Genomic DNA, 17,089 nt, shown 5'->3' on the forward strand with positions numbered 1-17,089 from the left:
GTGTTGCCATTTTGTTGAGGGATTATGTTCTTTGAGAGAGTTGTGCAAGCAGGCAGAGGCACAGAGAGTGGAGGCGGAGAGAGGGGAGGGGGAGATATGAGGGGGGGAGGGCGGGTGGGGGGGGTCTTTGTTCAGAGCGTTGATCATGAACAAGACAGATAGCAGAGGGTGTGTGTGTGCGTGTGCGTGTGTGTGAGTGTTTGTGTGCGCGCACGCGTGCGTGCATATGTATGTACATATGTGCGAGTATGCATTTTTTATGAACGCAAGAGATGCCGTGTGTGTGTGTGTGGGGGGGGGGGGGGGGTGTGTGTGTGGGTGCATGCACGCATGCTTATGTATGTACGTATGTGCGACTATGCATGATTTTTGGGAACGCAGGAGATTGGTGTGTGTGTGAGTGTGTGTGTGTGTGTGTGTGTGTGTGTGTGTGTGTGTGTGTGTGTGTGTCTGTGTGTGTGTGTGTGTGTGTGTGTGCGCGCGCGCGTGCGTGCGTGCGTGTGCGTGTGTGTGAGAGAGAGAGAGAGAGAGAAAGAGACAGACAGACAGACAGAGTGAAAGAGCATGTGAGAGAGTAAAGCAAGATGTCAGGACACGTAACCAGCCATGTAACAATTTAAAATCAATTTGCTTCCCAAGTAGGCATTGCTCTCTCAGAGAGACATTTCCCCAGAAGCGGCGCAGGACTTTCATTCTATCTAAATAGATATCAATTACATAATCACTTTTCTCTCCGAGCTCACCCATCAACCGGCACTGTAAAGTTTGTCACCCCGTGCAGCATGTAATTGTCCCCCATGCATAATGCTGTGTGATTACTTGTGACATTTGCAGTGTCATTGATCAAATAGGGCACAATTATGACGAAGCCACCACAGCCCCTGACAGAAGCAAGAAGAGAGCCTAATAATTCATCTAATATGTACTCTGTGATATGTTGTGTGGAAACAAGCAACAGTTTAGTGTTAACCAACACTGGAAACAGTTTCTTTTTTTCTTGACTAATGGGCACCCAAGGTCGTATTCATAAGATTTTCTTTATTTCTATTTATTTTTTCCAGTTAATTTTGTTAATTGCATGATGTTGTGTTGGTACTTTCTTTTGTCTTTAGAAATACCCTATACCCAGCCAATATCCAAAGCATTTTGTGTGTTTCAGTGGTGAAAAAAAGTAACTAGGAATAATAATTGCACATCATACAGTAAACTCAAACTTTTCCTGTGCAAAACTTTTCATTTAAAGAATCCTGTTTACCTTTTACCAGCCTCACTGGGCACCCATGCACCCATCCTCATTTTTTATTTTTATTTATTTTTTTCAACTATGAAAACACCACATGGTACATTTGCATAGGATAACCAACATATAGCAAATCATTTGCATGCCTGAAAGTACACTTGAGTAACCGTAATTACACGTGACACCAATTACTCTGTTACTTTGTATTAAATTATAATGGAAAATTCCACTAGAGAATTGGAGCCTAATTGCATCTTAATTTGCATAATTTTGCATATTAATCACATCTCAGATGAATAATAAATTTCAGCATATTTTTTAATTTATGCATAGATACAAAAACAAGTTGAAAAATAATTTGTGAATGAAAAAAATCAGGAACTATTACTTAGAGCATTTGTGTTAATTTCTCTCATTATGCCACGCCAAAGTTAAAAGATATCTGTACTCACAGTCTTGATCAACAACCTCCACATCTTGAAATTGAGAATTATTCAAAGTCTAAGTAGGGGGGAAAAGAATAGAAAAGAAGAAATAAATTATGGAGTACCCATGCAACAATTTTACATAAAAGTTAGTTCTGTTAATGCTTTTTGCATTGCAGAGGTGCCAAATGCATTCCACAATGATAATTCAAATCACTTTCTGTCTTTCGTTTTTTCCTGGTCAACACCTGTGCCTAGTACATTGTGTGTGGCTCTTTGCCAGCAGTCACAAAATCCAATACCTGTAGCCCAGATTACATGCAAATAAACAAAAACAACACATCTTTCAGATGTAATATGCTATTTTTTCCTAGAGGAAAGTTAAAGTTATGTTGCCAAGCTGCTGTATAATGCTCATAATGAAGGCAAATAGATGGGAAAATTCTGCAAATTCCCCTGTCCCTTTACAGTAATGTTGTGTGAAGTTAAAAACTGATAGAAAAGGATACAAATATGTCTTATTATTTTATTTATTTTTAGCCCTTTTAAACTATTCAAACAAGCCTGTAATTGTAATATAACGATGGCACAGGGTAGCCATACATTTCTTCACACCGGTGTTGCTGCTCTATGATCTGATTTTGAACTGAAATGCAGTTGAAAGTGTTACTTTTGGCAAGCGACAGTCATATGACGAATTATAGCTTAAGCTGAAGGAACTTGCCTCTTGAGTGGCAGTTCCATCGCTCAACATGATGGGTGAGTGATAATGAACACTTCTGTCATGGCATATTAGATTGCAGCTCATCTGTGGGCAACAGTGCCTTTCAGTGGCACGGCAGAGAAAAGCAAATGAAACCTGCACTATGTAACTTTCCTCTTCTACCCTGGATTGTAAGTGCAGACATTTTTACCATTGAGCTAATAGAGCCTGCCTGCTTGCTCTGGGACTGGGGATGAATTGAATCTTGAGCATCAGGCCATACTGTAATTCAGGAGTCTTCAACAGGGGGTCCGGGACCCCTAGGGGGTCCTCAGAGTTACTACAGGGGGTCCTCCAAATCTTTGTGTCATATAAAATGTATTTATCCTTTTTTTATATTAACCACTTGAATCCTAGCGTCCATATTCTGAGAACTTTAGCCAAAAATAGCAGATCTACAAGCTCACAACGCCTCGCAGCACGAGGCGTTGTGATCTTGTAGATCAGCTATTTTCGGAAAAGAGATTTGGTGTAAAAAGAAAAAGAGGAAAAAGAATGTCAAGTTTATTAAGTATTGACGATTTGAGTATTTAAATACGTATCTGAAAACACAAATTGACATAAATCCAAAATACACTTGATGATTGTGCTGTCAAACAATGACACTATGAAATCTTTGAAAGGTTTGTGGGAGTCTCTCAGCTAAGGGGTCCTTGGCCTGAAAACGTTGAAGACCCCTGCTGTAATTTGTGTAAGGTCCTCTGTCTAGGACTAGGTGAACATACTGTATAGTCTCGCTTGCCCAGACTGTTGTCTCCCACAATTTGCAAATGCTCCAGTCATACAGTCTGGGAGACGGAGGTTCTAATCATGAGTATCCAGCATGAGAAGCGATAAAGAGGATGTGAAGCCTCCTCCCCACTTCCGTTTTGTTTTTACAGTTGTGCACATTTATCCTAATATAAATAAAAAATCATCTAAGCATACATATTGCTTGCTGCTTATCAGAAATTAAAAATGTAAATATATTTTCGAGAACGGAAATGCCAGCTCGGATTTCGGGAGGTGTAGTTCCAGACACATTGGGAGATTGTGGAATAGTTGTCTGGCAACGCGAGACTAGGTGAGACATGACCTTTGACACGATCTAAATGCCTCAATAGAAGAGCAGGGAGACAAAATACAACCACCCCTATAGTATATATTGTATTAATATATAGGCTATACAGTTTTGTATCCTTTCACACAAGAAAATGTTGCTTATAGTGAGGCTTTGAATAGAATTGTCAATGCCATATCCTAGATATGCTGCTAAGTGATGTCTCTGAATAGCCTACTCCATTTTATTTTAGTACACACCTTATTTGATGTCATTTTGTCATGTGACAATTTTCTGTTTCTTATAATTAGCTTTTGGCTGAGTCTACAGTTTGTGGAAGCTTAGTGGGAAAACAATCTCACCCACTATACACCTGTAAACTTGTGTTGTGCGATGCACTTGAGGTTGAAGTGGACATGTCTTGTCACCTGGCATGGGCATCATAACATATCTCAAGCATACTGAATGAATATAATGTGTAAAATGAGTGGATAATGATGGAAATAGTCCAATTTGTCCCAGCTGATTCCAAACTGGCTTTAACTGTCTTGTTGCATGCTTCTGTTTGACTTCAGACTGCTATTCATCAAGTAAAGAAAGAAAGCAGAAAGCTTCTTGTTGTTTCATTTATCTAGCCTAATATTACAGTAATAACAATATAATTATTTCTATGTAGGCTGCACCAAGGACTTAACCTAATAGAAGCATTGGTGGTCTTCAAAGCATTGCTTTCATACACAAATGAGTCTTGTTCTGAGACTGTGATATTCCATATTCAGCCTCGATTAATCATATTCGGGGTGGAATCAGAGTTTAATATTCTGCACCATTCAACTCGCAGATGTAAAAGCATTCTCAACTGACACAGATAATTACTATGATACATCCCGGAAAGGTTTCCATGTCTGAACACAATTTCAATAACCAAGTGCTGCGGCTGGCAATTATTTATAAATAAAATTAGTTACAGAACTTTGGGGGCGGGAACGAGAGCAGGTGTTTCTCGCAGCCTATTTTCATCCAGTGGAATTTCATCTCAAACTCGAATACATTATCGCCACTTTTGCTGGAAGAACACAATGGGGAAAAGGGAAGATAGCCAATCAGGCGCATGCAAAATGTTCCTGACCTGTAATGACTAAAGAACAGCGGGGATTTAATGATGTTTTGCTCTACTGATCAAAATTTCAGGGTTTGAGAGACAATGATTTTGAGCACCTGCGCGGGGACTTGCGCAGGAAAACCTGTTAAAAAAACAAATATAGGCCTATTTAAAAACTGTTGGACCATTATTAATAATACGAAGCTCATCATGATGTGTAGCGGTAGTCTACTTGTTCCTCGTATGACGCACGCAGTGCACGCACGCACACACACACACACACACACACACACACACACACACACACACACACACACACACACACACACACATAGCTCCTTTCGGAACCTGCTACGCAGCTCCTCGGAGCTGCGTAGCAGTGGAGTGAGGGGTTCCGAAAGGAGCTAACACACACAGAATAACCGATCCTGCACTCACGTGCACAACTGCCTTTTTTTCTTTCTTTAATATTTCTTTACCCATCCCGTTCAACTAGCCTACTACAGATAACTATTTTGATTGTTGATCTCTATAATCATACTCACTGACATATGAGAGAACTCTTCAATAAAGAGGCATGGTCTACTGTGCCAGGCACAGGGGTAGGAGCAGAGTCTGTAGGCTACGACAGATTATTCTAGGCAGCATTGGCCCACGAAGGCATAATGGTCAAGTAGAAATACAAGTGGATATTTAGTTCCATCTGCTGGATGTTTTCGGTAAAAGCAATCTTCTGTGCACACCACCACACACACCATGAGCATTATGGGTACACCATGGACGAGTTGCATAAGGTTGCCCGGAAGAGCTTCCATCCACACATAGGAGTCAACACTGTTTTTCCTGATGCCTCCTTGAAAAATACAATGAAATGTTGTCACAGCCTAGTCGCACTGACTGATTTACTGACTGACTGATGCATTGCTGTGATGCAGCGGATTACAAGCATCGGCGGTCTCGCAGCGCGCACATCTCAGGCGGCCTGCCCTTGGATTAAATCATACAGCAGCCACCAACCAGCTGTATGCCGGCAGCAGTGGGCGTGTGTGCATATGTGCTCCTCTAAACGGCGCCATACAGGAGGAGGGTCAACAACAACACTGAGCTGGAGGTTGCGCAACCTGAGGAGAAGTCATAATTACGTTTTCGCCGGCCACAAATACAGGCTGTACAGCAGCGACAGCACTGAGGATGAGAATGAAGCCAGGAGGACCTCCTCCTCCACCTCCTCCACCACCGGCACCACCGGGCATCCCGACATCTCAGTGGTTGGCATCCCCGACCCGATCACGTGGATCCGGTGTAAAGTTGTCATGATCCTGTTAGATCTGTATTTTGAATTAGGCATCACCTCTGGGGACTTTGAGAATGGAGTTAAACAGGTAACCTAAGTAAAAAAGAAGAGGGTGGGGAAAACGATTCTTGTGGAGCTGGGTAACACCAAGCCATAAGCTCAAGATGTTGTTATAGACATGTATTAAGCCTGTCATTTGAGCTGCATGTCTACATTAAGGTCATAGCATCAGTTGAGTGAAAATTATTAAATAAATCTTCCATTCCAGGCATTAGTTCATGTTTCCAACATGATGTCCAGGGGCAACTTTGGACCGTTGAACGGCATAGTGTCAAAAGAGGTACCTGATCAGTGATCACACATGCTGTATGTGAATGCAATCACAGGATGGTATTCTAATTAAAAATGAAATACCCCTGATAACATTGTCAGCTCTGATCTTCTATTGGCATTCCAGATGGTAATCTACGTTGAGAAGAAATGCAAAACTCTAACTGATGCCGAAAGACAACAGCTAGCTGTCTCATTGGATGACATTATATTCGTGCTGCCAGAGGATGTGTCTGTATTTTTTGATCAGTATGGTAAGATTTACTATCACCTTCTTATTAGTAACACATGTGCAAACATGTGCAAATGTGAATTATTGTACATACATGAATTGTCGATTTTCTTTCCCAACAGACATTTCATAGCTGTTCTGATATCGATGTGCACAATTTAGTCGAATAAAGTGACTGTTAAATGCCAATAAATAAATACTATAACATCCTGAACATGGAGCTAATAATGACTGAAAGTTTTCTTCATTGATTGATTGATTGATTGATTGAATCAACCAATTGAAAACTTCTGAATTATGAAGATACAACTGCTACAACTGCAAGCATCTGATTACCACTACCATAATTATTCTTCTGATGTTAAATGAACTGATCCCTGGCTGCCACCTGCTTCCTCCAGGAAGGAGTTTTTGCTTCATCGTGATGAGGTTCTGGCTCCTGTCGACACCTGATGGTCCTGATGACCCTGAGGGCTCTAAAATCTTCAAAGTCACCTCCATAGAAGAAGATGGCTCACAGAAGAAAATAGTAACTGCTGTCTATGAGTAAGTGGTGCACAGCCAGTATCACTCAGTCACCTTGCTTTATTCAAAGACATGTTTAGGGAAATATATAGAAACTAGTGTTTCGGATCGCACTGCCGATCCAACTGATATGCTCATATATGGAGAATTCTGTATCTGTCAGTCCTTGTCCTGGGCCTTTTATGCCCATATATGGGCATGACCCCTTTTGTGCCCATATGGAGCTGACTGATTTGTTTGTGCCTGATAGTGATGTGATGTGTCGTTCATGAGTGATTTGTTCATAAGAACAAATCACAAGAATGAATCATGAACAATTCATTCATTTCCTTAAACTGTTACGTTCACGCTTTCGTTCATACCCTGGCCATGTCCCCTCCCCCGATAGCTCTCAGCACACAGGACGGGAGGGCGGGCTGTACGTGCGGTACCGGTTTTCACAGGACGATTGCGCTTCTGAACGATAAATGTGAACAAATCATTATTATTACGGATCATTACCGTGACGCGAACGTGAATGAAAGGATTCGTTCTCTGAAATTAACAGTTTCATGGGGTGTGTAATTGACAGAAAATATTTTTTGGGGCGAAGTACTCCTTTAAGCCAATTTTAATATACGATGTGTGCTTTTATTCTGTTTGTCTCAAAAGCTAGTTTTTGGTAAGATGTGCTATGTGCATACATCTGTGTTTGTTTGTGCCTTCCCCATATGCAGTGTGTTGAATCAACAGTAATAGGCGTAAATATTTATTCAAGTATTTAATCAAACGCTGGCAAAAGCACAAAATGGCCCATACACCTTCCAATATAAAGCCTGTTTGATTTTCCTTACAGCAGCTAATAGAACCTGTCTTGCAGCAACTGACTGATAACTTTCATGCTTTTCAAATACACTGGTAATGTGGTTTGTTAGATTAAAAACCAAAACCTTACTAAAATGTATTAGATTGATTGATTGATAAATTAAGTTCAACCATAGTGGAAAAAGTGTGTGTGTGTGTGTGTGTGTGTGTGTGTGTGTGTGTGTGTGTGTGTGTGTGTGTGTGTGTGTGTGTGTGTGTGTGTGTGTGTGTGTGTGTGCGCGCGTGTGCGTGCGTGCGTGCGTGTATGTGCGTGCGCTTAACATGTAATAATGGCAACATGTATGTTAAATTGAGTTGAAGGCCATATCCCAAACAATACTGTGGAATATTGTCAGACTCACAACACTAAACTAATCATGATCATTGTAGGGGTGGACACTATATAAATAGAAATAGGTTTTAGAAATATTGTAATACTTGTAGCTGTAGCTGTCCAACCTTTCAGCCGTTCTGTACTGCATTCCTGGACCAATATAGAAATATTCTCTCTGACTTTTGCTGTGTTAAAGAACCACTGACACGATTTTCCAGCAAGACAAAGGGATAAGATAACTGCACCTCCAATCCACAGAATAGTGCAAGCCTCTTTCCATTTCTGATCAAGGATCCTGTTAGGAGTTGGACCTCATGGTGTGGCTATTCTACCTAAAACCCACCCATCTAGTTAGCCAGATACTCTCCTTTCTATTGTTTCAGGACTCAAGACACCCCCCTCTAAAAGCCTATTACACTGAAAATGTGTCTAGCAAATACACAGTTAGTATACAGGAGTCATTTTTGAATCATCACTATATTTTCAAAGTGAATTGCCTAGAATGACACTTTTGGTCTTTCAGCAGTGTACGCACATTACCAAGTCTCAAAAGTATGATTATTGTAAAGTATGCCTTTGGATATAGACTGCTCTTTCAGTGACTGAGCCATAGTGCAAAGATGCTTGCATAGAATAGTAAGTCATCATCTTGCGTCATACCTGTGTGTTCAGTTCTGTTAAGAATACATTTGCCTGTGTGAAAAGGTAACTGATAATGCTGAGACGATTTCCTGGAGATGAGAAATACATTTCTGTAGTCTTGATGTAAACTGACAAATGAAGTCCTTTTATTGCCAGCGGAGCAGCAGGCCCATGGCTTTATTTGATAAGATAAGCCTTTATGGATCCCTTGATGGAAATTCAGGTGTCATAGCAACAACAGCAGTAGCAATGAAATGCAGGAAAGGTGCAGGTAAGATAAAGAGTCAATAACCAAAATAATAATAAAGTGAGCTGGCCCTAGGTATCATTCTGCACTGGGCCGCTGAATGAGTGATTATATACAGTACTGTAGCTACATTCCATCAATGTGTGTGTGTTCTGTGTTGTGTTGTCTGTTGTGTGTGTGTGTGTGTGTGTGTGTGTGTGTGTGTGTGTGTGTGTGTGTGTGTGTGTGTGTGTGTGTGTGTGTGTGTGTGTGTGTGTGTGTGTGTGTGTGTGTGTGTGAGAGAGAGAGAGAGAGAGAGAGAGAGAGAGAATGATTTAGTTTCATTTAACTACTAGTTGACCTACTTGCAGTTATTGTTAGATTAGGTTATTTTTGATAATAATCAAAATTCGTCAAATGAAGGCACCTTAGTACCTTTTGAGTGTGACTATTTGGCTGAGTGGAATGCAACCCTAATTAGTGTCTGCCAATGAAAAAGTTCTAGTAAGTGGCTTTGTATGATCCCATATCACTGTGTGGCAAGGTCAGAGATCTTCATCCAATGCTTTTAATTTGATCTCAAATTCTTATTGAGTGACTTAAGGTCCTTACACACTGGAGCCATTTTCTTTTTACATGCAATAAATTCGCCCCAAAAATATATGTTTGTGTCACGAGTACATTCACATAGAATATGGATATATTACTTAGAAATAAAGCAACAAGGTCTATTTTTCTGAGCTTCCACAACTGTATGAATGAGGCAGGATGGGTTAATTCAGAGGACACATGATTGTGTATGTGCAACTGGACATGGCCAATGAACCTTTCCCTTTCCACCTTGACTTAGGGGAAGTATTTTTCCCCAAACATTGCAGTGTTATTGTCTCCACCAGCCGAAGGCTGAGGGAGAGTATGTTTTCCCCTCCGTCCGTCCGTGCGTGCGTCCGTGCGTGCGTCCGTCCGCTTGTCCGTTACCAGCTAATCTCCGGCGCCGTTGGCCCGGTCGCTGCCAAACTGTGCACACACACTCCCTCGACACCAATTCAGAACCTCTGCCCCAAATATTTCACATGGGCCTGTTCTAGCGCCACCAGGAGGCCGACTTTTGCAAAACTAACTTTTGCCAGTACTCCTACAGATTTTGTCCAAAAATCACGTAAATCAGTAGACAGTATCTCTACAGTCATGTGATCGACATGGATGTGTCAGATTTTCCATATTCCATCCTGATTGGCTAAAACTGGCTTTCAAAGTTTGCAGGATTGGTCAGTTTTGAATAAAATGCCTGAAATCCTGAACGCAGTGTGCGATTTTGGTGAAATTGTGCATGCACATTCCCAATAGGCAGAGGAATAAATGCCACTTAAGAAAAATCAAATCAGCCTCATGGTGGCGCTATAACAGGCCGATTCATGTTTTCACCTATAACTCCACCGATTAGTGTCAAACTTTGTATGCGCACTCCTTAGAGGCCAAGGTAAAACCTTTTCCCTGCATTTTTTACATCAGCCTTTCATAGCGCCATCAGGAGGCCGACTTATGTAAAACACATTACATGCCTGACCTGGTGGAGACCTGTGCTCGGAAGAGCACTGCTTCTAGTTAATGATGCAGTCCAGGGTCCCTGAAATGCAAATTAATCTAAATGTTCTCTCCTTCAATTTTAACAGGTTCCACCGTGAGGTGACGCGGGGGGCACCATCTGATTGGACTGTCACTAACGTTTGGCACAGGCACTGGGACCAGGCTAAGTGATTTGATTGGACAACGAGTCTATGACTTCAGTCATCAGAATATAGCAACAGCCATTTGCAAACTGATTTGCATTTGTCAGTGAAAGACAACTGTCAACTCAACTCAACACAACATAACAGCTCAATAACCAAGTTACCTCAAGACTTCAGACCTCTATATGAACCCTGCACATTCCTAATGCAAGGCAAGTTTATTTGTAGCCTATATACCGGTAGCACATTTCAACAACAGGGCAGTTGAAAGTGCTTCACACAAAACATTAAGGACATCTGGATACAATTAAAATGGTTGTTAAAGAGTTAAGAGAATAGAAAATAAGAATAAGCTTAAAGAAAACAAAACATTTCGAATTAAGTTACAGTGCATCACAAGAGCTAAATGAAAGGGCAAACAACAGAAAAGTGAGATAGATTGAGATGTACTCAGCTTTGATCTGAAATCAGATTAATCTGCGAAAAATATTCAGAGTAGGGGGAAATAACTGAATTTGAGGTTAAATGTGAACACAGAAAACAGGACAACCAGGTGCTCACAGGAGATGACATGTTAAAAGTAGTCATTAGTATCAATGGTGCTCATGGGATCAAACCTTCAAAGGGGATCAAACATGAGGAAAAAACTGACAATGTGCCAGGATCGTCTGTTTGTTTTGTTTGTTTTTTCACTTGGCGTGGCAATTGTCATCCTGCGGACCCCAAATGACACCCCTGCTTGTACTGTACAGTTTGCTTTGGGTTTGTTCCAGATGAAAGTAGCCTTGGGAAGCGATGGTTCCTGAGCCATGTGGCCCATGGGTCAGGAGCCCATCTCCTGTTTCCTTACCAGGAGGCGGCGTGATGTACAAGTACTATACATCCCCCCTGGCCATGATGTACAAGTACGAACCTGGGATATGACACTAGTGTGTCATAGGGACAAACCCCCAATCCAACCCTTGACGTTGAGTGCCAAGCAGGGAGGTATTGGGTACCTTTTCTTTATTTATTTAAGTCTATGGTATGACTTTGTCGGGATTGAACCCCAGATGTCCCAATCTCAGGGCAGCCACTCTAACCACAAGGCCAATGAGCTGGTTATTTTTGTTCTAGATATGCTGTGCATAAAAACTAAATGCTGCTTTTCCACATTTAGCTTAGGCTCACAGGGCATCAAGCAGACCTGTCCCATATGAAATGAGATGTTTGGCCACCCAAACCTCTCAGTTCATAAGGGACAGGTCTGCTTGATGCCCTGTGAGCTTAAACAGCAGAACACCCAAAATGTATTTTGGCCCTAAACCAATAAATGGTTTCAATCAATTATTTAACATGGAGTGAGATCATGTCATTTTACGTTCTTGGTTTTAGTGAGGTCTCATCTGAATACGGTATGTTTTTAGGGAGACCTATAAAGACACCATTTATAGTAGTCAAGTCTACTCAAGATAAAACTATAGACACGTTTATTTACATACACTTGTAAATCATTTAATCTTTGATATATTCTTAAGGACTGATTTTGTTGGCAAATTGTCTTAATGTGGCTGTTCAAATTCAGGTCTGAGTCCATGACTACACAAAGATTTCTGTCTGGGTGTGTTGTTTTTAACATTGTTTTGACCGGTTTTTACTTGAAGATATAATGTTGCTATGGACATGTTTTGGGATGCCTGTGAGTGTAACACTGGGTTCACGGAATGGTATAAATTACTATATCCCACATTCACAACATCTACAGTATGCCCGAGTATAAATAAAGAACCTTATTATGTCACGAGTGGTCTTTGATATGTTTTGGAGATTACTATTTCTATGCATTTGATGTAGGCCTATTACCTTGTGTATTCCTTACTGTAAATCGAGTGTCCGTTAAATGCCTAAATTGTAAAATTGTCTCTTTGATGTCGGCATCAGTTTTAGACGTCATCAGAAGTTAATTCTCAACGTGTGACTTTATAATGACTTGTAAGTGGGACATTAGCAGTATTCTGGTACGTGTGATAACAAGCACGCCACCATAAGAAAATCCATTTAGCATATCAAGTAGGAGGGGGCGTATAGTACATTCCATGTGGCTGTAGGCTACTAGAGTTGACTGTTAGTACTTGATCGATCGGTCAAGAAGCGCCGATCACAACTTGTATTAAGTCATATAGTGGAATCAAAGTACTTGCATAGCAACGCCGCAAGGATGAGATATCCACGCTACTGGAGCATTCTCTACTGCTCCATCTTCCAACTCAAAGGCATACCATATCTGAGCCAAGTGTAATTGCCAGAAACACGTCACTCATCAAAAGCATCACCACTGACAGGCTGGTGAATGCTGCGTGTCATTCCATTCTGTTTACCACATGTAGCACGTTATTAATGTTGACAACATACAGTATCGGACGAAAAAAAGATAGAATTCCGTCATTAGCGGCCGCTAATTCATGCACAATGAAATGTGTTAAGGGATTATTCAAATTCTCTTGCATAGTAATCAGCGGCCTGTTTAGAAGTTTGCGTGGGGGTGTTATGGTTCCGGTGGAGCATCTTGAGGAGTCATAATGAGATTATAGGAGTGCAGTTAGCTTAGCATATGTCAATATGCTTATGGTTATGGTAAGAGAACATTAGACAATTCATCACGCCTGTGCGTCAGTACGTTTAATGGCAATTAATGGCAAACCAAACAAAACTAATGATTTTTTATTAATGTGTTATTTGACCGTTTTGTGATGGATCAGCAAGGATCCATGCCATTCTGATCCATTAATCTTTGAACAGATTTCAACATTTACAAATACAGTACTTCGATACATGTCTATGTATACATTACATTGTAGTGTGTGTGCCTGCGTGTGTGTGCGTTAGCGCGTTGTGTGTGTGCCTGCGTGTGTGTGTGTGTGTGCGCGCGCGCGCGCGCGTGTGTGTGTGTGTGTGTGTGCGTGTGCATGCATGTGTCATCTTGCAGAAGCCATAAATTAAATCATATGTCTAACATTTTAAGGCGGATTAATAGAATTATACAGGAAATATGTATGGAAATCTAATCAAAGACTGTGACAGAACTAATGACTTAAAATGATAAGGTGCTGAGGACAAAGCTCTTAATATTTAGTAAAGCAATGAAAGGCAGGCAGTTTTTGTCAAGGCAAAAAAAATCAATTAATGTTTGTACTAAATAAATTAAATACTGATCCATGTATATCAAACCCAAAAACATCACAGAACAAATGTAATATTCAACACTATTGACAAGAGCACAGAAAGGAAACACTAATTTGCACATTATTTCAAGAGAAATGGCAGTTTTTGATTAATAATTACACTGTGTATTATGCAAAACCCTTTTGTGAATTACATTGCTTTTATTTCTTTAAGGATGTGACGGAACGTTTCCACACACACCTGGCCTGTTGGGTGCTTCATAGATGCCAGCTTCCATGCCTCCTCAAACATCTCCTCAGAAATGTTCACGCCTACATTCCGGAAGATCTCTGCAATCTGTGCAGGGGAGGGCAGAAGAAGGCATAAGCGTCCCAGAAATAAGAATTTGTCTAAAACCTAGTCAAGTCAAGATCGTGGGAGAGTTACGCTCTGTTTACATTGCAACTGAATTTCATTCAGTTCATCTTTATTTGTTTCCAGATTCAGGCGAGAGAGAGAAAACAAAACAGGCACATGAAAGGTGCATGAAACACCACACTTGTGGTGCACTGTTATTTTTGGTACATGACATTTATACCTAGAAATATATTTTCGTCCATGCCTTTTTTACTATTTTGAAAACATTTAAAAATACTTCAAATAGCCAATCTACATCGACACGTTGTGAGCTTGTAGATCAGCTATTTGAACTATTTAAAATAGTTTTTCAAAATAGTACAAAACGGCAAAGAAGTTTAGGGATAAGGGGTAAGGCATGGATGAAAATAGGGCCCCTACTGTGTAACTAGGTATAAATCAGTCATGTCATTTCTAACATTCAGTCTGTCTTCACTTGAGTCTAGGCAACATTTCAGCGAACCATTTGAATCCCAATAAACAAAATGCATAATGGTACACAACTGCAGATCGACTGGTTTACCTCATATTTTGTGCGGGGGCTGAAGAAGTGTTTTTCTTGGATGCCCTGTATGGAGTGCAATGTGGGAGACAGGAGCTCTGCAGCTGTGGCCTGGTCACCGTAGTTACTATTGTCACAGATGCGTTTCAGCCGCGGAGCTGGCAGGTCAGTACGCACTGTGGGAACGCCATAGGTATGGTAGTCTACAATGGAGAGAGAGCGCAGATTAATGTCAACAGATTCACTGACGAATGTGCGTCAGTGAAATGGAATAAATGCTTGTCAGAGGAGACCATGAGCTTGCACTCTGTTGGGAAATAAAAAAGAATACAATAAATAAAATAAGTTCATGATCCAACTAAGCAAAATGCTATCAACCACTCAAGCTAAACATTAATTCTCACATTCTAAAGCCATAATGTGGCATTGATAGGTATCAGTGACATAAAGCTGCAATCTGGCTGTATGAAATCACTACCTATAGTGATCTATAATGATTGTGCCACTTTGTAGTGGTGCTTGAATGTACATCTAGTGATCATACTCTATAGTATAGTGCAGTGGTTCTCAAACTTTTCACGCCAAGTACCACCTCAGAATTTCTAAGACAATAATTTGATGACCGGGTCACGGATATTTCTAATGATTAGTCAGTTCTCAAATCCTCTATTAGCAGCTAGGTGTGCCCTCATGCTCATTTCAGCACGGCTGGAGAGCCGATTTAAATCAATTGCTTGGTCAGAAGAACTACAGTACCTGTAGTATAATATAAATATTTCACTCCACTCATGTATTTTTTCTTATTTTTGGGAAACTCCTCTGAGTACCACCAGAGGGGGGCCCATGTACCACCAGTGGTACACGTACTACAGTTTGAGAACCACTGGTATAGTGGAATGATTTTATTCCAGAAAAGCACCGTGAAACCAGACTGAGACTTGGATAAAGTCGCTTTGGGTTTTGCTGACCTGGTCTGGGTCTCGAGCAGATACGGAAATGGTGTGTTCATCTATGTGTGTGTTCAATTTATTATACGGAAAAGGGCTGTAGACCCACTGGTTAATTCAAGGGGAAAAAATAGGATTTCCACAGGTACTGCGGAAAGCCTGGTGATACAAGGATTTGATTGTATGACATAATTAATTAAATGAGTAGTGTCAGAAAATAGTATTTATTTTGCAGATGAGTTCACTAATAGTCCTCTACACCTGACTCCCTATATAATGAGTAGAGATTAGTGACTGAGTGACTGAATCCGGACACAGCCCAAACGTTTTCTTTGGTGAATAAAAAGTTATTTTGGTAGAGTATGTTCCAGTAATACAACATAATGTATTTGTATGGATGTTTGAATTGCACAATGCAAGCCTCCCACTCTCACTTACCTGTCATTGGTGGGCCACCAACAACAGAACGGATCAGGGAGGAGGAAGTGACAAAGCGGTCTGGTACAGTACTGGGTCGACTGAGGGTCCTGGGGGTCTTCAGCGACCTTCCTACCTCCACAGGCTCTAGCTCCTCGGGTTTAAGCAAGGCCTCAGACTCTGTGGGCTCCACAGAGACTGAGAGGTGGTTCCTCCTCATGTTGGCCGGGGCTGTGCTGGTATTGCGCTCTGGAGTAATAATAAAAGGTAATCGTGAATTTTGTGTAGCACTTTTCTCAAGTTCTGGAAACACTGAAATAATGATCAAAATAAAAACACATCTGGCTTCTAACTCCATCAATGCCCACACTTCATTAAATCTGAGTGACTTAATACAATTCTGTTGATAAAACAAGATAGGAGATCTTGTGTTTTATCAACAGAATGTATTTGAGAGTCCTCTCTATGCCCAGCTTCTGCTAACTCACTGAGAGCCCAAATATTACAATCTCATGTAATTTATTTTGTTCAAGAATAGCTAGTCAAATAAAGTCAATCTGTAACATCAACATCTAAAGCTTGGGATCAACAGTTTGAATGTGTAAGAAATGGATGATGATTCCCTTTCCCTACCTACCCCCATTGACCATCACTCATTCAGACAGGCAGACTCATTACTTGTCATGATGTGTTGTTCTGTCACACTGATGGGCATCTTATCCTTCCAGTTGAGGAAGTTAGAGAACTCCAGGAAATTGATGAGGCCATCCTTGTCCTGATCGCAGTAGTCCATCAGATCATCCAACACCTGTCCACTCAGGTCCAACTGCAACTGACGGCACACGTCCCTGAGGTCCTCTTTGTCAATAACACCTTTCCCGTTCTATAAAACGTACATGAGTACACACATACACAACACCTTGTGAGCTTGAAGATCTGC

General features: G+C 40.9%; 2 protein-coding genes across 2 annotated transcripts in view; one reads left to right on the forward strand and one right to left on the reverse strand.

Moving 5' to 3' along the window:
- Window positions 1–5,146: 5,146 nt before the first annotated feature.
- On the forward strand, window positions 5,147–10,753 carry LOC308298195 (m-AAA protease-interacting protein 1, mitochondrial; the record flags this gene model as incomplete). Its single annotated transcript, XM_080741750.1, has 6 exons — window positions 5,147–5,171; window positions 5,650–5,951; window positions 6,132–6,203; window positions 6,321–6,447; window positions 6,827–6,971; window positions 10,669–10,753. The coding sequence occupies 6 exons, from the start codon at window positions 5,147–5,149 to the stop codon at window positions 10,751–10,753; spliced, it is 756 nt and encodes a 251-aa protein (XP_080597876.1).
- Window positions 10,754–14,076: 3,323 nt separating this feature from the next.
- efhb (EF-hand domain family, member B) overlaps window positions 14,077–17,089 on the reverse strand; it is a gene marked incomplete at both ends in the record, with an annotated part of 9,415 nt that continues 6,402 nt past the window's right edge. Inside the window, 4 exons of the mRNA XM_080741761.1 lie at window positions 14,077–14,223; window positions 14,807–14,988; window positions 16,171–16,398; window positions 16,828–17,032. Of these exons, the coding sequence (XP_080597887.1) occupies window positions 14,077–14,223; window positions 14,807–14,988; window positions 16,171–16,398; window positions 16,828–17,032 (762 nt within the window). The remainder of the gene's footprint in view (window positions 14,224–14,806; window positions 14,989–16,170; window positions 16,399–16,827; window positions 17,033–17,089) is intronic.

Source organism: Nannobrachium achirus (assembly GCF_963921795.1).
Source record: "Nannobrachium achirus genome assembly, chromosome: 2".
In the NCBI taxonomy this organism is placed as follows: Eukaryota; Metazoa; Chordata; class Actinopteri; order Myctophiformes; family Myctophidae; genus Nannobrachium; species Nannobrachium achirus.